A 25034-nucleotide genomic window follows, 5' to 3' on the forward strand; every position below is an offset into this window, starting at 1 on the left:
TTTTAGGGATACTTTCTTTTGTTTAGATTAGGTTAGGTAAAGATTAGATAAGTCTCAAACTCAGGTGCTGTAAGAATATATTAGTTATAACTAAACAAGTTTCTTAGTTTTCTTCAAATTTGAAAATTTGAAAATTTAGCAGAGAGAGATTGTTTTGAAGTTTTTAAATTAAGCATATTGTTCATAAACGATGTCGGGCATTGTATTTTTTACCTTTGATCATTTTGAATAAAAAATAAGCAATTAAAAATATTGAATCAACTTTTTTTTATTTTGCGCAAACTTGCATGTGTTTTGATAAAATAAAGTTTTTAGTTGTATTTAAAGTATGGAGATACTGCATTCAAGGAAAGTTTGTTTCTGATCGATATTTTGATAATCAAAGATGATCGTTTTTGAAGAAAAATTGTAATTTTTAGACAGGCAGATTATTGTAGAAGATAATTTTATTTTTCAATTAAGTTTCTTTGAAAGCTATATCCCTATTTTATTTTGCTTGTTATACAATAAATTATAATACTATAGTTTTGACTATGTTTTTTATGCTTTTTCTAGCTTGCTTTTTAACAGTGTGCTTTTTAGTGGGCCTTGGCATTTTTCCTCGGGAAAGTCTTGCGCCTACCAAATTAGCAATAGGTACTGTTTTTCATTATTTTTTACATTTTGATATTGTATTTATATATAATTGCACACACTAAAAAGGGTATGTCAGTCAAAAAATCACTTCCTTACCTCATGACAAACATTTTTGAAAAGACTATTCATTTATAGGCTCAGAGAAATAGCTGCATTAAAATAAAATTGCGCTATTTACTATTTTCTGTTCAAGGAAATGCGAATTACTTTTGTTTGAATGAATGAACCTGTTTGTAAAAGTTTGAAATACAGAGCATGTGCAGTGAATAATGGTATTCTATAAAATAGAATACAATAATTGAGAGAAATTTATACCTGGATCAAATAAATGGAAAGTAAGCAGGTAGCTTGCCTGCAGAACTCCAGGTATATCCAGCAATCCAGCCAGGCATAGACGCCCAAGGGGGGGGGGATACCCCCCCCCCAAATAAAAAAGCTTGGACGCCCCTGCAGCCAAGGTTATATGAAAGCCCAATTTATATGGGGCTATTGGATGATGATAACTTATCCTTTTTTAATCTTTATATTTCTTGCCTTTTATTGGTTGTTGTAGAGTACGGTAGACTCGCCACACATAAACAATTCGCAGGGAAAACAACGTTTTAACCCTTCAGAATTTAGCTTTATGTATAAACAAAAACATACCCGTATTAAATATAGCAATCGGTCCGTTCTTTATACTTTTAAAAGCTTCCAAAGTAAAAGTGGAAGACATTTGCAAAGAAACTTTTTCCAGTATGGCTTTGAAACCGATTAATATCGACTGGATTAGAACCGGTTCTAAGCCATATTGGAAAATCGTGAATAGCATCGTATTACAGACAATTTTCCACGAATATTTTAACAAAGATCATAAAATTAACACCAGTTTTGCCAGCTAACAAATCTGGTTTCAATCTTATAATTTCTCATTTTAATATCCGCGGAAACTGTCTATAATTCAATGCGATAAATAACAAATCTATTTCGCCATTCAATCAAAACTGATTCAGAATATCTTTCCCTCATTATTGAGTAATTAAAGTTGAACTTGAAATGAAGTCTGTCTGTTGACTAATTTAAACTTTCAAAGTCAAATTGCATACAAACTATATTTCTCTAAACTTGTAACTTCCATTCATGATTCTCAACACAGGGAGGGAGAAGACATCGGAATGTAAATTATTCTCTCTAATTCGTCTTATAAACTTTGGGTACTTTTGTCAAATCTAGATGTTGTGGTTCAAACTATCAAAAAGTGTAAAAATGCTTGAAAGACTCTAAGCGAAGACCATTCATTCGTTTCTTGGTTTAACATTCAAAACAATGAATAAAACAAAAATACTTTAATAGTTATTTCTCGCATCGTATTATAGACAGCTTTCCGCGGATATAGAATGTACAATTATAAGATTAAAACCAGTTTTTATATCCCCGAGGTGCCGAAAGCACGGGCTAAAAAAACTGGTTTAAATCTTATGATCGTACATTTTTATATTCGTAGAAAGCTGGATATAATACGATGCTAGACATAGTTTTTTTTGTATGGATGAGAACCGGTTCCTATCCACCGGATTCGAATAAATACGAGAAAAAGTATTTAATAAATATTACTTAGTTATTATTATCTATTATTTGCTATATGTATCTTTAAATTCTTGCTTTTATAAAACTTTTCCTAACTATCTTATATTTCAGTGCATATTCAAATTATTCAAAAGTATTGCATTTCTTTGAAATTCAATAAATTTTTCCTTTTAGTTTTTATATATTTGGTTTGGTAGGTAAAAAGGTACATAATACCAAATTTCAAGGAAAACTACCCAAAATAGGTAAAACTTGTCAATGACAATAATATACCCTAAAAGTTATAGCTTAATAGTCTTAATAGTTAATGAGATCTTAAAGGACAAATTTTTATAGTGGATAGTATAGTTTTTGAAATACCATAAGATAAAGTATGCCTTTTACATAGGTGAGCCTATATTACTGTAAAACCGTCCCAAGTTAAATAGACCTGTCTAGTATATTAACTGTACACTTTCACATACTCTTCTTCTCTGGAAAAAATGAATGTATTTGTAAATTGTCACAATAAAGTGGTAATTGCACGAAATGCATTTTGTGAACTACATAATTTTTCCTGTCCAATAGTTTAAACTACATTTATTAAATTTTCTACCATGTAGTTTTAAAGATTTCCGAAAATAGTATTTTTGTGATATACCTATGCAATATACCTAGGCAATTTTCAAAAAAAAACTGCATGACTACTAATTTAGTGATGTCTAATTGTTTGTTATTCATTGTAATACAAAAAGGACCTATGTGAAGCCTCTCTAAAACGGAAAACTCAGTCAGTTCAGTAGTTATTGAGATATTAAGCTTCAGACAAAAAAACTTACTACTACATGTAAAAATTCAACATTTTTTTTTAATTTAGGAGAAATGGACACAGCCTTGCATTACTACAACCTTGCTAAAGATCATCTCTCCCTAGTCAGAGTATATTGCTATTGTGACAACCTTGAGAAGGTATTATATAATTACAACAACCTTGCAGTAAAGATCATCTCTCCCTGGTCAGAGTATATTGCTATTGTGACAACCTTGAGAAGGTAGTATATATAATTACAACAACCTTGCAGTAAAGACCATCTCTCTCTGGTCAGAGTATATTGCTATTGTGACAACCTTGAGAAGGTATTATATATAATTACTACAACCTTGCTAAAGATCATCTCTCCCTGGTCAGAGTATATTGCTATTGTAATAACCTTGAGAAGGTATTATATATAATTACTACAACCTTGCAGTAAAGATCATCTCTCTCTGGTCAGAGTATATTGCTATTGTGACAACCTTGAGAAGGTATTATATATAATTACTACAACCTTGCTAAAGATCATCTCTCTCTGGTCAGAGTATATTGCTATTGTGATAACCTTGAGAAGGTATTATATATAATTACTAGCGTCTACTCCCCTAGAGGCCTCTAAAGGCCCTAGATGAGGGGGGGGGGGGGGGAGGTAAGAAGTCGACTCTTCAACTTTCAATTGCAGTTAAAAATAGAAAAGGTCATTTTTTTCTAGGAACGATTTATCTTGGGAGGTTGGTGGTACCCTCCCACAAAATGATTATAAACTTTCCTGGGACCTTTGAGAAGCTACCCTGTAAAGGAAGATGGTGGTTTTGCAAATATTTAGATTTCGTTCTCTAACCCTATAACAAAGCTTATATATAATTAGGGTAGGTCCTTCTGTACGAAACATATAGCTCTTATTGTTAATTTAAGCATGCTATAATTGTCCTACCTATTTAGGCTGCTGAGATAGCAAGTGAGACTGGGGATAGAGCAGCTTGTTATCATTTAGCAAGACAATATGAAAATATTGATAATCTAAGCGAGGTAATTTTAGGTTCAAAAAAGTTTTATTTTTTCAATATTAGCACACCTTTTCAGTCATTTACTCCGTCTGTCCAAACGTTTGTAAAGTAGCTACGGTGTGATCAATATTAAGTTATAATTTATAAATGCTTTGAAAAGTACGTGAAGAAAGTTGCTCAAATAATTCGCATTTGAACGTCATAAAAATGAGAGGAGAAAAAGGAAAGAAAAACCCTAAAAAATAGATGAATAATCTATCATTTTTATGACATCACATGCTGATTTTTTGAAAGGGTAAATTATAAAACCATTTCAGTATCTGTCATGATGAACATTTCCTCTTATCCTTTAATTAATAGGTAATTGATATTATTTTCTACAATAAATTAATAATTTCAGGCAATCCATTTCTTTACTCGAGCTCAGGCCTACAGCAATGCTATTAGAATATGTAAAGAACAAGGCTTAGATGATCAGGTCAAATACTTTATTTTCTTTTTTTAATTTACCGTATGGTATCGTATTACAGACAATTTTCGAATAATTACAAACAAATAATGAAATAAAATCATAATATTTCAACAACAAAAAAGCCAGAGCTAACAAAACTGTTTTTATCTTATATTTTTGTCATATCCGCGAAAAGCTGTCTATAATACGAATCAATAAATAAATATTCCAAATTTTTTTATTATTTACTGTCTTTACTCTTTTCTCTTATCTATTTTTTTATGTATCGCATCGTATTATAGACAGCATTCCGCGGATATTAAAAAGAAAAATATAAGATTAAAAATGGTATTAATTTATTATTATTTTCATATTAATATTCATGGTAAATTGTCTGTAATACGTTGCTATATAATATTTTTCAGTATGACAACCGGTTCTAATCCACCGGATATTAATCAGTTTCGTAGCCATACTGGAAATGAATTCCTTTATTAATGATACAACATTTTTATGTCAGGTTTGGAACCTGTCACTACTTGCCTCTCCAACAGAAAAGCTTGATGCTGCCAGATATTTTGAAACTATTGCGGATCATAAACAGTATGACAAAGCTGTCATTCTTTATCAAAAGGTAATAATTATTTATTATGTTGAGTCCGAAAAGCAGTAACGAATAGAGATAGAGGACTGTTTTTACCGTAAGCTTTGTGATAGCCTCCATGATATTATTGCAGATATCTGTTTTACTCAATGGGAAGATTTGCATAGCGGTTTTTGTCCGACATTTGTAATAGTTATTTCTCGTATCGTATTATAAACGGCTTTCCGCGGATATAAAATGTACAATTATAAGATTAAAACTAGTTTCTTTAGCCCCGTGGTTCCGAAAGGCACCGGCTAAAAAAACTAGTTTTAGTCTTATGATTGTACATTTCTATATTCGTAGAAAACTGGATATAATACGATGCTAGACATAGTTTTTTCGTATGGATGAACGATGAAAACAAATTCTGTCCTATCTAACTTGAACTCTGGGTGTTATTTAGCGTATCTTGAAAAATCTATAATTCAACATTTATTTTAAGCAAATACGCTTTCAACCATGCCTATACTGTTGATTCTTTCGTTTTTAGGCTGGCTACCTTGGTAAAGCTCTTGATCTTGCATTCAAAACAAACCAACATAATGCACTACAGGTTAAATAAAAATTTTAATCTAACAAAAATCTTAAGGAAGCTATATTCCTGTAAAGCTTTGAAACTGATTATTATCCTCTTGATTAGAACCTGTTCTGATACATTAACAGACAATTTTGTCAAAGTTTGTGTTTGACTTGCTGTCTACGGAGAGAGGGGGTATTTGACTGTAAATAAAACATGTATCCAATGTTTTTACCCACCTCAAATTATTCCTGGGCTCAAAAAATCTGGGTTCTATTTTGATTGGTTGGTTACACGCGAGTAGTGTCCAAACTCTCCAACTAATATGTTTGATCTATATAACCTACGTGACTACATGGCTACTTAGGTAAAAACCCTAAGAAACTATGGCTAATCAATCAATCAATACAACCTATCAACTTCGGGGACATACATTTATTTATGGTTTATTGTCTTATAACTTAAGATACCTGCTCGCTATACCTTTGGTTACACCTTTTTTTTTAAAAAAAGCCCATAAAATTTAAATGTATTAAACTTATTAATAAAATAATGAAATAATTGTGTTTAGTTTATATCTGAATCCTTGGATAGTACAACAGACCCGGTGCTATTAAACAAGACGGCGGATTTCTTCTTACAAGGTATCTATAATACAAAGTAGCTTGATGTCTGTCCGTCTGTCCGTCTGTCTGTCCGTCTGTCTGTCCCTTAAGATCTCGGTAACCACTGAACCGATTGGATTCTACTCTTTAGGGTATATACCTATTGGTCCTGTGGTGGTTTTAAGCTATTTTCTTGGGGGTGGGACACCCCTAACCCCCACAAAAACAAAAAAAATCCCCCCCATTTTTTTTTGTAAGAAATATCCTTGGTCCTTTGTAGAAGATTTCCTTTGTAGAAGATTTCCTTTGTGGAATATTTTTTTTTTACAAATTTCACCTTACTCTTTTTTACCAACTCTTGGGGCAAAGCCCCTAGAGGCTAGGGGCGAAGCCGCTAGATCTTATTATATAATCAAAGCTAAATTAAAGTATAATATAGAGCAGAGCATATTTGCATAGAGATAGGGGACAATTGGCTGTTTATTACATTAGTCCCCAAAGTTTTATAAATTTTAATAACTTTTTCTTATTCGTTGGATTAACATCTTTAGGGGCTTTTAATTGATTTTGATTGGTTGGTTCATTAAGTTGAGTGTCCAATAGGTATATATTATTTATTCTATTGATTAAACATAAATTTATATTTAGGTGGACAGTATAACAAAGCTGTAGAGATGTACGCTACAGCCAAGAATTATCACCAGGCCTTGGATCTGTGCTTGAATCATAATATCTCAGTAACTGAGGAGATGGCGGAGAAACTGGTTATTCCTAAAGATGAAGGTATATCTAAGGATAGGGAAGATATGAGGATATAAAGATAGGTGTAAGGGAGGGAACTGACATTGGGCTTTTGATTCGTTTTCATATTCGTTGGCTTAACAACTTTGGGAACTTTAGTTGAACTTTAATTGGTTGCTTACTTTGGCAGGTGTCGCACCTTAGTTGAACTTTAATTGGTTGCTTACTATGGCAGGTGTCGCACCTTAGTTGAACTTTAATTGGTTGCTTACTATGGCAGGTGTCGCACTTTAGTTGAACTTTAATTGGTTGCTTACTATGGCAGGTGTCGCACTTTAGTTGAACTTTAATTGGTTGCTTATTATGGCAGGTGTTGCACTTTAGTTGAACTTTAATTGGTTGCTTATTATGGCAGGTGTCGCATATTAGTTCAACTTTGCATAAATTGCTTTAGAAGCATTTTTTGGTTACTTTTGGTTGACTTCATTGAAGTACGTAGAAGGTGGAGATTTTATACCCATTTCCCCCCCAAAAAGGAAAAATAATAAGACGTCCATGTCACCAACACATTCTCTAATTTGTTGGCTAACGTATTAAATCTATATTGGATGCTTCAAACAAACTTTAAAATAGATTTAATCTAAAAAAAGGGATACTTTGTTTATCATTATTTAGAATGTACATAAATTTTTCGAGCATTGTCTTATCCTTGTCTTATTTCAAAGAAAGTTAAACTGCAAATAAAATGCATGATCTCATGGTTCAAGTTTTATAAACTTAATTTTAAAAATAATTAATTTGTATAATCTTGGACCGTGCGACAATCTTTTTTTGATGATTTTTCCTTATTATTTTCCTTAATATGTCAGATTATGAATCAAAATGTAATACATGAAATGTCGTAATAGAATCATATTATTATATTGAAAATATTACGCAAAACTAATTTTCGGATATTATTTTTGTTCCTTGTTATATCTCTGAATTCAAAATAACAAAAAAAAAAGGTAAAACGGTATGCTCTTTTCGTTTATTTAGACATGTTAGAATTGTCTCATTGGTTTCAAACTTTGCATGGTAATAGTTAGGTACGATTTAGAAAATGCAGAAACTCTATAACCGTTATCAGAAAATTCGTACGTCTATTTAAAACATACGAATTTTGAACTCTTTTGAAAACAACTTTTTGTAGCATATCATTATCCTATTCACCTGATTTTTTTAACACTGATTCCTAGGACAACACAAGGTATTATATTTTAAACGAGGCGTCTCTATAATCAACTCATATAGAAGTATGTTCTTAGATTTTATTTTGTAATTTTGTTAAGACTTAAACATTTTTATTCTGCTTATTAAGTTCTAATACAGTACAAGATTTATTCATTGTTTGTTTCTTCTTCAGAGGTGGATTCTTAAAAAACTTTTGCCTCACTAAAAATTATTTGCCTTACTAAAATTAGTGCTGCTCTCTAAAAATTTATAAGGGATTATTTTGCCTCACTATTTTGCCTATTTATGTGAGGCAAAATGCCAAAAAAGTTTTTAAGAATCCACCTCTGATTTCAGAGCTTTGCTTCTATGGATGTTGTCATCCTTGTTTTTATTTAGGAACTGAGGAGGAGAGATTGAATGCTTTGGATAAGGTGGCAGAGGCTTGCTTTCTACAGGGAAATTATCATCTGGCTACTAAGAAATGGACACAGGTAGATAGATAGATAGATATATAGATAAATAGATAGATAGATAGGTGGATAAGGTGGCAGAGGCTTGCTTTCTACAGGGAAATTATCATCTAGCTACTAAGAAATGGACACAGGTAGATGGATAGATAGATTATAGATAGATAGGTGGCAGAGGCTTGCTTTCTACAGGGAAATTATCATCTGGCTACTAAGAAATGGACACAGGTAGATAGATAGATAGATTATAGATAGATAGATAGATAGACAGATAGAAAGATAATGTGGCAGAGGCTTGCTTTCTACAAGGAAATTATTATCTAGCTACTAAGAAATGGACACAGGTAGATAGATAGATAGATAGATAGATAGATAGGTGAATAAGGTGGCAGAGGCTTGCTTTCTACAGGGAAATTATCATCTGGCTACTAAGAAATGGACACAGGTAGATAGATACACAGATAGATAGAAAAGGTAGCAGAGGCTTGCTTTCTACAGGGAAATTATCATCTTGCTATTAAGAAATGGACACAGGTAGATAGATAGATAGATAGATAGATAGATAGATAGATACATACATATGTACATAGATAGATGAATAGATAGATAGATAGATAGATAGAGCGCCAAAAGATACCAAAATATATGACTTACTGGACTTCCCTTCCTACAATTACTTGTTAAATTTATTATTATTATTACTTATAGGCTGGTATGAGAAGCAAGGCTATGAAGGCACTTCTGAAATCTGGAGACACAGAGAAAATTATTTTCTTTGCTAATGTTTCAAGACAACCAGAAATTTATGTTCTAGGCATCATTATACACAAATCAACATTTTTTCTACCCAAAATAGGGGTTTAAACAAGTATTGCAACATAAGTAGCGAAGCACAAAAATTAATAAAATGGATAAACGCACAAAATAACTTAAAAAACAGATATTTAGGTTACATAACAAAAAAAAAGAAAGAATGTACAAAAACTCAAATAAAACTTTAAAGCATTACCGACTAACAGACGGACAAAACAATCTACAGATCTATAGGCGCACATGACATAGGAATATGCAATGAAAATTTCACCTCTCTATCTTTAATAGCGGCCGAGAAAAACACATTTCTCTCATAGCATTATGGACTGACTTATTTATTGACAGAGAGGCAAAGTGAATTAGAATTATAGAGTAGCTTCCATATTAAAAAGCGAATATCATATTACAAAATGTGAAACTACAACTAATCCGCGTATACACGTATACGATTTTGTGTTATGCAATGTTATTGTTTATGTTACGTTCGATCATTCATATGTAAGGTTTACCATTTTGAAGAGTAAAGATGCTATGAAATTATTTTTAATTCGTTATTTCGATGGTATTAAAAAAATGAAAAAAAATATTTCTAATGACATTTAAGGGACTTGCAATCAGAGGTGAATTCTTAAAAACGTATCGCTGAAAAATCTTCTAAAATCATATTTAAAAATCTCCAAAAATTGGATAAAATCGTGTATTAATAATCTTTCTCTTTTTTTGATACCTTTCTTTAATTTTATAGATAAATTTAATGATGTACTACCGTTGACAAGTCAGCGATATTTCTTTTTTAAGAATCCACCTCAGGTTTTTAGCTTTATTTTACTACATCTATTCTAAATCTGTTGTCTCTTGTTGTCTTTGATGTCGATACCTTTTAATTTGTTAGGTAAGAATTACATAATTCAAGCAAACAAACGCAAAGTGTTTCAAGGGACATTCCTGTAATATTTTTTCAAAAAAAAGTAGCTTAAAACCATGTCTGGCCAGTAGGTTTATTCTCTGAAAAGCACTGAAGGTTCGGTAGTTAGGGAAATCTCAAAAGACAAACCATTGCAATTATATTCACATAAATGTAACAGGATATCTTACTGTCTGTTTGATCTCGATAACCGCTGAACCTATATGAACCTATATTCCTTTATGTCGTAGCTTCTCATAGACCTTGGGTAGATTTGGAAGAGGGTACTACTATCCTCCCAAGAGAAATGCCCCGACTCCCACTTCTTTTAAAGACGAAGCCCAATCTGTCCCACTGTGACGAAGACGATATCCTTTTCTCCCATCTCTTTTGAAGAGATTTTCTTCCCCCCATTCCCTTTTTCTTTTCCCTTTATATAACGTCATATAGGAATTGTCTTCCTCACAGTGGGACAGATTGGGCTTCGTCCTTGTAAAGCTATAATTAAAGGTGGGTTATCCACTTTCTCTCCAAAAACCTCCCCCCAGTGCCCCTAGAGGCCTCTAGGGGGTGTATCTGATAGTAATAGTATATAAAAGAATGCCAGAAAATGAAATATTTTTGTTTTAATTTATATAAAATCAAATAAAAGAGTTTCCCTTTGAAAGTGTTAAAACAATGTTGATATTTGATGGGTGCGGGAATCTATTTTAGATTCTTATGACGCAAATACTCGCAAGATAATGTTTTTGTTTTTATTCACGCGGATAATAACAAAAACTTAAGGTTACACTCTCTGTAAATCAAAATATGTAAATAGAGAAAAAGAGACAAATACCTACATAGATTCATACAAAAATAAGACTGCGATTAAAATTAGAGAAATTATTTGAAAACTTTTAAAATATTACATGTAAAAGAAACAGACTTACTGAAAAATAGAATAGATTTTGTAACTGGACAAAGTGTCTCAAAAAACAGTCATGTGACGTCATGAAAATCAGAGAGATAAGAGAAGTAGTTGGAAAGAAAACCCCTAAAAAAGAGATGGATTATCCCTAATTTTTATGACGTAACATGGCTGATTTTTAATACACTTTGTTCAGTTACATAGATTTCAGAAGAAGGTAGGGAGGGATATAAACCATTATATATAGAACTCGTATTGCTCGTTTAGAAGCCAGGAAAAGTAAAAAAATGATAACATCCATATGTAGCTGACAAATTTTAGATGATAATACTGTCAAAGTTATTTAAAGTGCAGAGCTGGATCTTTAAATCGTTTATAGGTGATTTAAACCGGGGCGATTCATTCAGCGCGCCATCAAATTATTAAATACCAATCTTTAAATTGAAATGGCATGGGCGATTCAGCGCGGTCAGTTGCGCCGAACCGGCGCGGCAATGGTACTCAACTAGTGGCATTGCCGCGCTAACTCGGGGTGATTCATATTTAATAAATAAATATTTTTTTAAAATTAGTTTAATATTTTATTGCAAAACTATCGTGAAAACATTTTATAATTATTTTTAAAATAAATTTTATATTTTTTTTATATAAAACACCATACTGACCCAGTTTAAGTTAAAAAATTGTATCGGCACGTATCGATATTTTAGTGAGTGCGCAGGCGATTAAACAGCACCGCGCCGAAAATCTTATAAAAATCCATGTTTTATAGGCGCGCTGTGGCTAACCACCAGCGCACCTACGGTTCACCTCTAAATCGTTCCGATTCAGCGCACTATAAAAACGATTTAAAGATCCAGCTCAGATGTTGAGTGTTAATAAATCATGAACAAATTAATATGTGAGGAAATAACGAAACATAAAGGGTGTTTAAAAAAAAACCAATCGCTCACAATTTGAACCACCATAAGTACTTCAAATCTTGGAGATAGACCCCATAATGTTTAGAGTTTTTGAAGGGGCATGTAAAAACCTTTCTTTAGACACCTTAAATAGGTTTTTACCTCAATCCTAGCCGATTTGGGATAAAAAAGGCAGACCCATCCAACATTGAGGCATGGCGGCTCTGTTTAAATCTAGTTCTTGATGTTTGTCAGGTCTTTCTTTTTGATGCCAAATTGGCTAGGATTATGTTAGAAACCTTGTTAAGGTGTCTAGAGAAAGATCTTTACATGCCCCATCAAAAACCCCAAACATTATGGGGTCTATCTACAAGATTTCAAGTACTTAAGACGGTTTGTTCTTTTTTTAAAGAGACAAATTTGTCTTAATTTTATTATAAAATATGCACTTTCGGCGTAGGGCAAATTTCTCTGCAAGGGCTAGGTTTCGAGCTCTAGTGCTCGGGAAGGGTGAGTAGATTTAAGATTCAATATTGTTTTATTATTTTCATTGCTTGGGCATGAATTGTACTATTTTTTTATTAGTTTTGGACCAAAACTGTAAAGTTTATATTGAAAAAAGTGAAGCGATTGGTTTTTATTTAAACACCCTTTATACTTTTCTATGATTTGAAATTTGTTACTTGAATCATAACTGACAGGTCAACGGTCCAAGTAAATTATATTCTGGTTTCTTATACAATGGGGAATCTTTTAAAAAACTAGCCGTTTATCTTAAATAACAGCAGAGAAAATCACGTTCACCTGAACAAAAAACAAACAATAAATGCTATGTTTAAGTCAAGCTGCCTTTAATTGGTTATAATGGATGTAGAATATATGTGGATATGTTAACAGGGAAAAATTTGTCGTCAATTTAGTTCGCCAATAAGGAACTCATTTATTGGTCGTTCATATAGTTACCTTATACCAAAGGGAGGGATAGGGTAAAGGGGGATGAATAAGGGTCTCATAATTTAGCCAGCTATGTGCCAGAGTAGATAATCTGTTACAACATCCAAGTAATAATGTATCCATTGTTATAATGATTTTGTTGTAATATTAGCTGGAAACTATCTACAATCTCTGGACTGGAGAAATAATCCAGAAATTATGAAAAATATCATCAGTTTTTATACTAAGGTATGTTTTTAAAAGCGACGATTTTCATTATTTTATCGTTAATCTAGGCTAATTAAAATTGTAAAGCTCTTTACAGTGCATACAAAAAATTACCTCATATTAGACTAGTCCATTATACTAAACTAGCGGCTTCGCCCCTAGCTTTGCCCCAAAGGCCAAAAGGTGTGATTAAACCATTTTTTTTTTGAATTTTAGATTTAAAAGAAAAATTTGTAAAAAATTTCTTTGGGGGGGAGAATTTTTGTTTTTTTTGGGGGGGAAGTCGACCCCACTATTTTAATTTTAGTTTTAAAAAGAAATTTATTTTTTTTAGGGGGGGGGGGTATTTTTTCATTTTTGGGGGGGTTGGGGGTGTCCCACCCCCCAAGAAAATAGTTATAAACCTTCCCGGGACTTATGAGAAGCTACCCTGTAAAGGAGAACCCGATCGGTTCAGCGGTTAGCGAGATCCTTCGCTACAAACAGACAAACAGACAGACAGACATCGTTCTACTTTGTATTGTAGATTACTAGTATGACATAATTCGGGATTTTTCGGCTAAAAGTTTTTAATTTTAGTGCCTATACAAGAGGAGATAAAAGTAAAAACTTTTGGCCAAAAAATGCCGAATTACGTCATATTAGAATAATGGACTATTTTAATGTGACGTCATTTTATATAGGCAATATAAAGAGCTTTAGAAAGTGTCCTTTTGATTGCAACAATTTTGGTGATTTTTGTAACAGTTAGCGTTAGGTATACTTTAGCTGGCGTAGCAACTCTATAGGCATTCTCGGAAGGTCATATTTAACATGTTTTTTTAGTTATGTTGACACTAATGTTTTCATTTAAGAATTATCATATCATCTTTATTTTTAAGTGGTAAATCCTAGGACAATATGTTAAAATGCTATACTCGCGTTCAAGGACGTCCAAGCTTCATATTAAAGCATCATTCGTTTTGACAATTGTACAACAAAGAAACGTCGATTAAAAAATTGATACGTCATACGTAAATGTTCTAAATTATCTCTAAAAAAATCCTGAAAATGTAAGTATGTCCTGAAACATTATCCTGAATTTAATTAAGTAGTTTTTCAACAAATACACTTACAATTTTGTTTCTACTTTTATACATTTAAATTTTGATTATCCAGTTCTGACACTCTACAAGTATTTATGTTCGTTTATCCTATTGTTTTAGAGCTTCACTTTTTTGGATGTTGTCATCTTTGTTATAGTGCAATTTGAATTGTTTTAGGGACGTGCACCACAGTTGCTTGGCGGATTTTATGAGGCTTGCGCACAGGTAATATTCAGAGTTCTAAAGGGATAAGACAATGACCGATAAATTGTTTTACATCCCCAAGATTAAACATTGAATTATCCATTCTGTAGCTTCATATTTGTAGTTGTAAAACGTTTGGACATTCAACTTAATGAACCAATTTATCAAAATTACATAAAAGTCCCCAAAGTTGTAAGTCAACAAATAAGAAAACGCTATTATAAAATTTGAGTGCTTAGTATTTACAAAGTAAATCTAATTTTTATATCAAGGGTCGGCATCTGCACGACCACGTTTAAGGGGATAATTTAAAGACATTTGAGTGCTTAATATGGATTGCCATATTAGGAACAGGTTTATACGTCCATTTGATTTAAAAGTTGATGAAAAAGTAATGGTGCGTTTCTCTTTCTTCTTATTACAAACTAGCGGCTACGCCCCTGGAATAAAATGTTTCTCTTGGGAAAGTGGTGGTTCCCTCCCCTTACATAGTTATAAACCTTCCCAGGACCTATCAGATGCTATATTGAAAAGGAGAACCATATCGGTTGAGAGGTTAGCAATATTCTTAGGTACAGACAAACAGACACACAACATACGCAAAGACAAACAGCCAGACAGAAATCCTGTTACTTTTATATAAAGATATAACTGATGTTTCTCCAAAAGAGGATTTCTTGAATGAATACGCACTGTTACCAAGCAAAAAATAATATATATAACCAGTACAACACCCACTTACGGTAAACAGAAAAAGGGATAAGTGATTCAAAAGATTATTGAAATAAAATGAAGAATATTTTCTTCAAAATAAATAGAATATATCTCACGTTTGTATGTCATCTACAATAAAAGTACTATAGATGTCTCATCCAGACAACTACCTGGCCCAAGTGGTTGAGACCATTTTGGTCTTTTAGTAAATTGCTTTCTGTACTTTTGTACGCAATTTGCTGTGGTTATATTTTTGGTTTTATTAGCTACAAAACCCAATACAAAATCGAGGCATGGTCCTCGCCCTGTGGGCAGAGTTATATATAGCTTATGCTACCTTAATTCTTTTTTTTTAATTCATCCATGATCCTTTGCTATATTTTTTTATATACTAGTCTATGCTTCTGAATGACAGTATTATTATATGAGGAAAGTGGTATTTTTGGTTAGATAAATATATAGAGCACTTGTCACATGTGTGTAGAAACCTATTTTTACTTCACTGCTAAGATGGATAAATGTTAGGGTATAAATTTTAAAAAATATATATTAAAGGCTGGTTTCAAAATTAATCCTTATGATAAAGTAACAGGATGTTTGTCTGTCTGTTTGTTTGTTCCGTAGGATCTCGCTAACCGCTGAACCGATATGGTTTTCCTTTAAAGGGTAGCTTCTCTTAGGTCCTAAGAAGATTTATAGGGGGGGGGGGAGTTTTGACACATTTGCGTAAACCTGGAGTATATGCTTTATCTTTGGACTGAAAGGATAGGTTATTAAAGATAAAATCATTCTTATATGATGAAATACACGCAACTTTAAGATTTTTTTTTTGGATAGGCCTCATATATTTCATCATATAAGAATAATTTTATCTTTAATAACCTATCATCTCAGTCCAAAGATAAAGCCTATACTTTAGGTTTACGCAAATGTGTCAACCCCCCCCCCCCCCTATTTTTGGGAGGGTACCAAGTTAAACCCTCCCAAGAGAAATCGCCCACACAAAAAATTTACCTCCTCCCCCCTCCATATATTTTTTCTTTTTCTTTAAAAAACTAAAATTCAACCCTCCCATATTTGGATTTTGATCATTAATTGAGTAGCATTAAAACAATATGAAACATAAAAAAAAATAATGGTCCAGTGATTACTGAGATCTTCTTGGGCACACATCCATTAGTTTTATTCATATTGAAAACTAGCAACTGCAGCCATTGCATTTAGGGCTATGTATTAGAAGAGGATTAGAAGAAAATAACTTTAACTATGTTATGGCTCAAATCTAAAACATAAAATAGACTAAAACCAGCCTAGCTTCCTTAGAAAAGATAACTAAATCAGTGGTTATCGAAATCCTATATTCCACAGATGAAATAAAAATTACTAACTTATTAAATGAAATAAGAACCCCTTTAGCTATGAGGTCAAAGAATAGGTATTTATATAACTATTTTTATAACTACAATGCATGAATGCAGAGAACCTTAATATTAACAGGTGCAAACTGGTTATTTTTTGTTTCCATTTTGATGCCTTAGTTTGCTGTTATAGGTATTCATTCTAATAATGACTTGCATTTATTTGAACCTATACCTGTGGATTTAGACACGGGTTAATACAATTATATACAGCATTCATCTTTATCAAATTAGGTATAGGGGCGTCGTAGCTCAGTGGTAACGCACTGAGTTACGGTGATGAGAGTTCGAGTTCTAGTCCCCATGTGACAACTCGAATTTCTCAGTTGAATACAGTTGGCAAGCATAGAACTCCCCCCCCTCGCTTTTTAAAAAATTTTATTTAAAATTTTTTAAATATAACAACGTCAAACGGCGTCAAATAAAATGACTGCTATAAGTCTTTTTTATTGTATGACGTAATTTTTTTATATGCTATAAGCTATAATCTTTTTTTCTAATATATTTGATTTCAGGTTGAAATAGACGAATATCAGAATTATGAGAAGGCTCTTGGTGCATTATCTGAGGCGTACAGGTTCTATCCTTTTTATACTAGCAGCCTCTAAGGGCACTTGAGGTTTGTTGGGGGCGGGGGGGAGGAGATTGTCGACCCCTCCTCTTTTAAATTAGTATTAAAAGAAAAGATAAAAAAAATTTGTTGTTGAAGGAATTTTTTCAAGGGCGATATAAACCTTCCTTGGATCTATGAGGAGCTACACTGTAAAGGAGAATAAAAGCGGTTCAGTGGTTAACGATATGCTTTGTACCCATATACACAGACACACTACAAATGGATTTAAATTATACGTTAAAGTTAGGACAATTTTAGTTTGAACCAACCAATCAAAAATGGATTAAAATACCCAAAATCATGTGACACTGTTTCATATGTGATCACACTTCCTATTAATTTATATAAACACCTAATATCTGGGAATGCCTATCCCTGTAAATATGTTTGGGGTGGGAAAAAGTATCAATATGCCCTCTTCCTCCATATAGGAGTGTCCATTAACCATTGAATGGTGTTACAAGTGAACACCTTAATAAATTATGACATGTGAATGGCCATTCTGTCGTTGTATTTTGGAAATTTACAACATTGCTTATAACGTAAGCATAATAGGCTCTCAATTGGATTGGTCTTCCTTATAGCGCACACAGAAATTATGCTAAGAAAGGCTGTATAAATCTAGTATTTTTTTAACTATTTTGTTTCAAAATTTTTAATGATAAAAAGGATTTTGTTTCTAACTTTTAAAAAGATGTACATATTTTAAATAACCGTAAGAAAGTTATTTTTTAACTTTAAATTAACTAAGGCAAAAAAGTTGCTCTATGTAAAAATTGTAAGTCACCTAGCGGCAAAATATTAAACTACTTAAATAATAAAAAAAAAAACAATATTATACTATTTTTTATCGTGCTGTTATTTTATCTACTAGAGGCTTCGCCCATTTCTTGGTATGATTTAAAATAAAAATTTTTAAAAAAAATTGGGTAGGGGGGATTTTTTTTGGGGGGGGGTTAGTCGACCCGACTATTTTAATTTCAGTTTTAAAAAGAATTTTTTTTAAAGGGGGGGGATATTTTTCATTTTTATGGGGGTTGGGGAAGTCCCAACCCCCATAAAAATAGTTATCAACCTTCCTGGGACCTATGAGAAGCTAAATTGTACAGGAGAACCCGATCGGTTCAGCGGTTAGCGAGATCCTTCGCTACAAACAAACAGACAGACATCATTCTACTTTGTATTATAGATAAGTAGCGTAACTTTGAAAATATTTCTACGCAAGGATAACATTAACATCTTTTGTAAGAGCTGAGAAAAAAAGTTTCAAAGAAAGTGACTAAAAAGCTGCTTAAATATGTCCGACCACAATGGATGTTAATACTTAATTATGCTCCACATTGATGGGAATGTTGTCAAGAAGTTTCAGATGTATATCTTTTAAAGTATCTCTAAAACGTTTCTGACAGATAGACGGATGTTTTTAAGTGTATAACAGCGAACCCCCTTTTATACAGGGTGGTTTTTTTTAATGGAACAAAAGTATTGCATAATATAACCCACTTGCCATTGACAGAAATTAATAATCTATATCTTAATTTCTTCATTGGGTTGGGGAGTTTTGTATAAAAAAAAATATTTAGCGATTTTCAACAAATTCTGCTTTAAAACCGGTTTTTCCAAACAACCTATTATTGGAAGATTTTTTAATCATGACCAATTTAAAGGGTGTGCAAAAATGCATACATTTTTAAAATTAAAATTGTGCGGCTTGTGAGACCAGTAGAAAAATGTTATGCATATCGTTAGAATCGCCATAAACTCTAGTTTTTGGAAATATATGTATCATATTGATGCTATTTGTAGTATAGAAGCTACGTTGGATAATGTTTAAGTAAGTTGGGACATTTTGCCACGTAGCTCCTAAACTATACGTAGCACAGTAATAGTTCTTAAACACCCAAAAACTAGAGTTTATGACGATCTCAACGATATGCATAACATTTTTCTACTATTAACACAAGCCGCACAATTTGAATTTTAAAAATGTACGCATTTTTGCTCACTCTTTAAATTGGTCATGATCCAAAAATCTTCCATAAATAGGTACTTTGGAAAAACCGGTTTTTAAGGCATAATTTGATGAAAATCGCTAATATCTCAATAAAGAAATTGAGATATAGATTATTAATTTCTGTCAATGGCAAGTGGGTTATATTAAGCAATACTTTTGTTCCATTAAAAAAAAACACCCTGTAGAATATTATAAGAAGTTGCTGTATTATAAAGCTGCACTAATTGAAAAAAAAAATAGTTTTTTGATGAAATTTTATTTTCAGGTGCCTATCAAAATCTGAAGATGAAAGCAGATTAAACGAGTTAAAACGAATGATAGAACCTGTGAAACTGTTTGTTGACATTCAGGTTACTATACCCTACAATAATTGATAAAAGACAGACATTTTTTCTAGGATGGCTCCGAAACCGATAAATATACACTAAATATAACACTAAAAGCATAGTATTTTGGAAATATTTCATAAATATTAAAATAAAATTTTAAACCAGTTTTGTTAGCCCGGGCTTTTTGCCTCTTGGAGCTAACAAGACTAGCATCGTATTACCTACAAAATTTTCCAAGAATATTAAGAATTTAAGATAAAATTATAATAAAAAGAAAAAAACATGTATAGCATCGTATTACAGACAAATCCCATTAATTTAAAATTTAAAGAAAATTAATACCAGTTCGTTAGCCCGGACCTTCGGCCCTCTAAGCCAGTCTAGGGGATAACAAATCTTTTTATCTCTTTTTGCCACTTCCTTTTAAAGTTTTCGCTGTATTCGGACTTCGTTTTAATTTTTCGTCCTTGTTGTGGAAAAGGGATAGTTTCGGTCTAAATAACTTACTTTTCAGGCGTTATATGAAAGCAATCCAGCCGCAGCCATTGAAAAGTGCAAAGAATTTATGACCAACGGTAAACATTTAATCTTTATATCATAACTGCTTTTCATAATACTAGCTGCTACGCCCATAGCCTTTAGGGGCATTGTATTCGAAAAGTCAGAAAGTTGCAAAAAAAATTGTTTAAAACCACCCCAAAATTTAAATTTCTAATAAGAATGTCCTTAAACCACTACATGCCTATGTGAAGATTCCCTAAAGGGAGAATGTAATCAGTTCAGTAATAAAGATCTTTAGCTTTAGACAAAAAAAACTTTACTACTTTATATAATAGGATTGATAAGGAATAAATAGGAATAAAATGACTAATACTAGGCATAGGATAAAACAGAAGAAACTAATATAATTAAACAAAATTAAAATCTTTATTTTTATAATTTAAATTCCTATTATCCCCCTCTAAATGCTCAAAAAGAAATAATAAATTTGAAATTATTATTAGGAGAAAACTTAAATGAAATATTATGCAGGGAGTAAGGGAGGAGACAATGGATCGAATATTCAATTTTTAGGAGTCTCAGACTTTGGGGACTGGCTTAAAGGGAATGTGCAAGAATTTAGCAGTTTCTGACTGAGTTTGGGGACTTGCGCATAGAATGCCGCTACTCGTTATGTATGTTTTGAATATTGCAGACGGGGAGAAGGGATGAGGGAAGTGGGGGGGAAGGGAAATAAACACTCGTTGTGTTAGTTTAGAATGTAGCAGACGGGGAGAAAGGAGAAGGGAGGTGGGGGCAAGGGAAATAAACAGAATAAAAAGGGGCAGTCATATTCTTGCTAGCAGCTGGCCGGGTCCAATAATCTTTTAATATAAAAATCACACCAAAAAACCTCAATATATTTCATCAAAAACAAGTTGTGATTTCACTTTACATGACGCTATGGAAATCTATTATTCAATAAACAATCCCTTTATAATTTCCTACATATTTATTGGATTAAACTGGATTTCATGCCCTTTCTTTGATAACTCTTATATTGAATTAATTGCCCATTGTCCCCTCCCTTACTCCCTGAATATTATGAGAGTAAATAATTAATTTCTCACTTTAAGAAATGCAAGTCGCTTCACGTCACCTAGAATATATTATTCATTACCAAAAGAAAAAAATAGGGTAGTCTAATTTTATTAATAGGCCATGTTTTTTAAGAGAGATTTAAATTAATCTAAATTTTTCTATGTTTTCTAGGTACATTTGAGATGGTTAGAAGAGGTGATCTTTACGGTTTTATGATTGAACACTATGCAAGGTATTTTTTATTTAAAAACTGGCTGCTTAAATCAAAAACAATAGCGTAAAACCATTCCGGGGAATATATGAATCTTTTTTGAGATGTTAATTAGCTAATAAAATGTTTAGCTTCAGACAGAAAAAATCTTTCAATTTATCATTATATCAATGCTTTGCTTATCTCTGGGTGAAAAGTAAGTTTTGTAATTTTCTAAAAACAATTGATAACATAATATAGGTTAAAAACCTTACAAGTATTTTTAACGGATTTTTAAAGTCTAATTTATAATGAGATTGTTAAATCTTATTAAATGAAAAACATAGGGGCGTACAAATGATAAAAAGATTATAAAATCTAAAAGCAAAAAGCAAAGCTAGTCTACCACAAATAGATATTTTATTACTTGGATGTTGTACCAGATTTTCATGTACCCCCTATCCATCCCCTTTAATCTAATCTCTCCTCTCCTACTGGATGAACGAACTGACCGACAAATGAGGTCCATATTAGCAAGCTAAATTGTCGACAAGTTTTCTCCTGTCAATATATCAACCTATATCCTATATCCATTCTACCACAAGAATATGCTTCCGACTAGGAATGGCTTGGTTGCAATTATTAATTGTGTATAAATGCAAGTATTGTCTATACCAGGGCTCTACAGCCTCGCGTAAACCGCGTATAAGCTTCAGGGAAATCGTAATTTTATAACTTTAAAATTCAGCTGTATGAATAAAACTGTTCCTAAACAGACAATCCATCTTTTCAAATTTCCCTTTTTTGTACACAATCGTCTTTTAATTTGAGGCTCAGGCGCGGCTGTCGAGCCCTGGTCTCTATATCCCAACATAAGAATAATTTATTTTTATGTCGGTGACATGTCAGTCATAGTCCCTTTTATTTAATTGCATAAGGTCGACATAAATAAGTTTAAAGGATGCCATGGTACAGGGTCTTTTAAGAGAAATGTATTTTTTAAATCACGAAATCTTCGTGCGATTTTTAGTGAAATTCAGGGGCAACGCTTAGTAGTAATGGCGACCTTTTTATCTCCCTCCCCCCCCCCCCCCAAAAAAAAGTATTTAAGATTTATTTCGCTTGTTGGCTATAAAAAAAACACTATTATTTTAATGAAAATCGAATTAATATGTATTTTTTTAGAAACAACCAATATAAAGCTGCCTACACTCTAATTGAAGATATGAGGTTAAGGTAAGCAATTTTATTTTTTAAAACAGGGAGGGAAGGGGAGGCGTTGGGCTGTTTATTACACTAGTCCCCAAAGTTATATACTAATGTTTTTATTCGTTGGCTTATTAGCTTTGGAGACTTTTATTGAATTTTGATTGGTTATTTCATTAAGTTGAATATCCAAACGTTTCAACCACTTATTATAATCTAGAAAAGGGTAATTTTATTTTTCATCATTGGGTAATGGGAGTAAATCGAATTATCGGCTATTTTCTTATCCACAGCAACATTATTTTAGATTTATATTCTTATTCATGATGTAGTAGGAAAATAAATTTTACAATTTTTTTATGGATTTAAATAACTTATCAAAACACTACCTTAATTATAATATTTTTATACTTTTGTTTACTGTTTATTAAGCCAAATTTAAGTGTTTTATTTTTGATTAATTAACTGAATGTACAAAATATGAGACATAACAAAACTGCCCACACATATGAATTTTCAAACTGTGCTTATTATGCATCTTTAAATAAATTTAATGATTTAATAAATTCTCAGAATTCCAAATGTGAATACAGTTTACTACATCAACCTTCAAACAATAAGGTGACTTGTTATTTGTTAAGTTACTCCATAGCTTACTTTGTCCATCTGTACGACTAGAAAAACGAAAATTTCTCAGCTTCAATTAAATATATAAAACTGGAGTTTCTTGTAAAGATTTTGTTTACCTATGCGCATCCAGAAAATACTTGATTTTCTACTTCACTGTCCCAGTATAATTTACTCAACTTAAAAAACCTACACGCTTTATCCCCTTATTGTCATCTTCAAAGGGAATTATTTTGTTTATTATAAGTGAGGGAAGTAGTTAGTTATAAAATTTAATACTCCTTTTTTAATTAAAATTAGTTTAACAAGCTTACTAAGATGATTACTCTGGCTAAAATGTTGTTGTCTTGATATTTTTATCCTGTAAAGGATGTGAAAAAGAAAAAGATTCTCCACAAAGGCTAGGTGTGTGCAGTGGTGAATAGATTCAAAATTCAATAATGTTTATTCATTGGACTTTTTTCTTGAACTTGTATTGAAAGTATTGCAGTACTCTGGAGTGGTGAGTAGATTCAAAATTCAATAGTGTTTTCTCATTGGACTTTTTTTCTTGGACTTATATTGAAAAGAGTGAAGCGATTGGTTTTTTTTAACACCCTTTATATTCATCAAATTTGTTATCTTTCCAGGAGTATTGAGGATAGTCTAGGCGTAGAGATACTTGGTAGATCCTCTGGTGACCAGATGAATGATGATGATGATGAGATACTGGATGAAACTGACAGATTTGCCTGAGATGAATATTAGGGTTGGGCCGGATATCCGGTGTGGCCGGATATCCGGCCATTTTCAATATCCGGCCGGATACCGGATATTGAAACTATCCGGCCGGATATCCGGCTCTATAATTTTTTATACTTTACACCAAAAATCTCTGCTTTTTAAAATTTTAAATGGCTATAATTTTCTTATTATTGAAGCTAGAAGAACATTTTTTCTGAACAAGTTTAACTTTATGTAAATTTATAAAAGATTTTTGAAGAAATTTTTTTTTGCTACTTTAGTATCTGGTAATTTGGCCGGTTATCCGGCCGGATATCCGGTAATTTGGCCGGATAACCGGATATTTGCCGGATATCCGGCCGGTTACCGGATATCCTGCGTTTGAAATCAGCCGGATATCCGGTATCCGGTATCCGGCCAAAAAAGTATCCGGCCCAACCCTAATGAATATATGTCCTTGTCTATTGTACAGAAATACATTGAAAAAAGCAGATTGTTGGGCCTTAAATTACGACTTTATTGAGATTGAAAACTTATTCATAACATTCTTAAATATTATTTTATTACAGACAGTTATATACAAAATGAAAAAAGAAAATACATTGAATTAATTCTTGTAAGCTAAGACCAATAAGAATGTGAAATTAAGTTTTACTAAAATATTTTTAAGAGAATTGGTAAAAGAAAATCACGAATAATTTAATTGTGAGTGTTATTTTTATATAAATGTAATTTAAGCGCTAGTATACTTAACAAACGTATTTTTATGCAGTAATAAGGGCATTTTTATAATGTATTTTTATCATGAGTCTAATTATCATATTATTATTATTGACCACAGATACTAAAATAAAATTATCAAAATTAGTTGTAAGATTTCTATCTACGTTTCTGCGGAAAATTTGTATTAAAAAACATTGTAAATGTGATTTTATCAGAATCTATTTGTGTCAGTGGGAATTAACAGATTTATTTAGGCATATGTATTTTATTATA

General features: G+C 32.1%; 1 protein-coding gene across 1 annotated transcript in view; it reads left to right on the top strand.

Annotated features, from left to right (window-relative positions):
* The window catches only part of rempA (intraflagellar transport protein rempA), a 76229-nt gene extending 51324 nt beyond the window's left edge, over positions 1–24905 (top strand). Inside the window, exons 36-54 of the mRNA XM_080172129.1 lie at positions 3059–3150; positions 3938–4024; positions 4403–4480; positions 4974–5087; positions 5590–5652; positions 6188–6260; positions 6870–7004; positions 8574–8668; positions 9353–9458; positions 13279–13355; positions 14597–14644; positions 17271–17332; positions 19648–19732; positions 20226–20286; positions 21464–21524; positions 22668–22718; positions 23262–23309; positions 23945–24051; positions 24482–24905. Of these exons, the coding sequence (XP_080028255.1) occupies positions 3059–3150; positions 3938–4024; positions 4403–4480; positions 4974–5087; positions 5590–5652; positions 6188–6260; positions 6870–7004; positions 8574–8668; positions 9353–9458; positions 13279–13355; positions 14597–14644; positions 17271–17332; positions 19648–19732; positions 20226–20286; positions 21464–21524; positions 22668–22718; positions 23262–23309; positions 23945–24050 (1442 nt within the window). The 3' untranslated portion in view covers position 24051; positions 24482–24905. The remainder of the gene's footprint in view (positions 1–3058; positions 3151–3937; positions 4025–4402; positions 4481–4973; positions 5088–5589; positions 5653–6187; positions 6261–6869; positions 7005–8573; positions 8669–9352; positions 9459–13278; positions 13356–14596; positions 14645–17270; positions 17333–19647; positions 19733–20225; positions 20287–21463; positions 21525–22667; positions 22719–23261; positions 23310–23944; positions 24052–24481) is intronic.
* The last annotated feature ends 129 nt before the right edge of the window (positions 24906–25034 follow it).

Source organism: Acartia tonsa, chromosome 9, assembly GCF_053477335.1.
Source record: "Acartia tonsa isolate MP-2025a chromosome 9, ASM5347733v1, whole genome shotgun sequence".
Lineage (NCBI taxonomy): Eukaryota > Metazoa > Arthropoda > Copepoda > Calanoida > Acartiidae > Acartia > Acartia tonsa.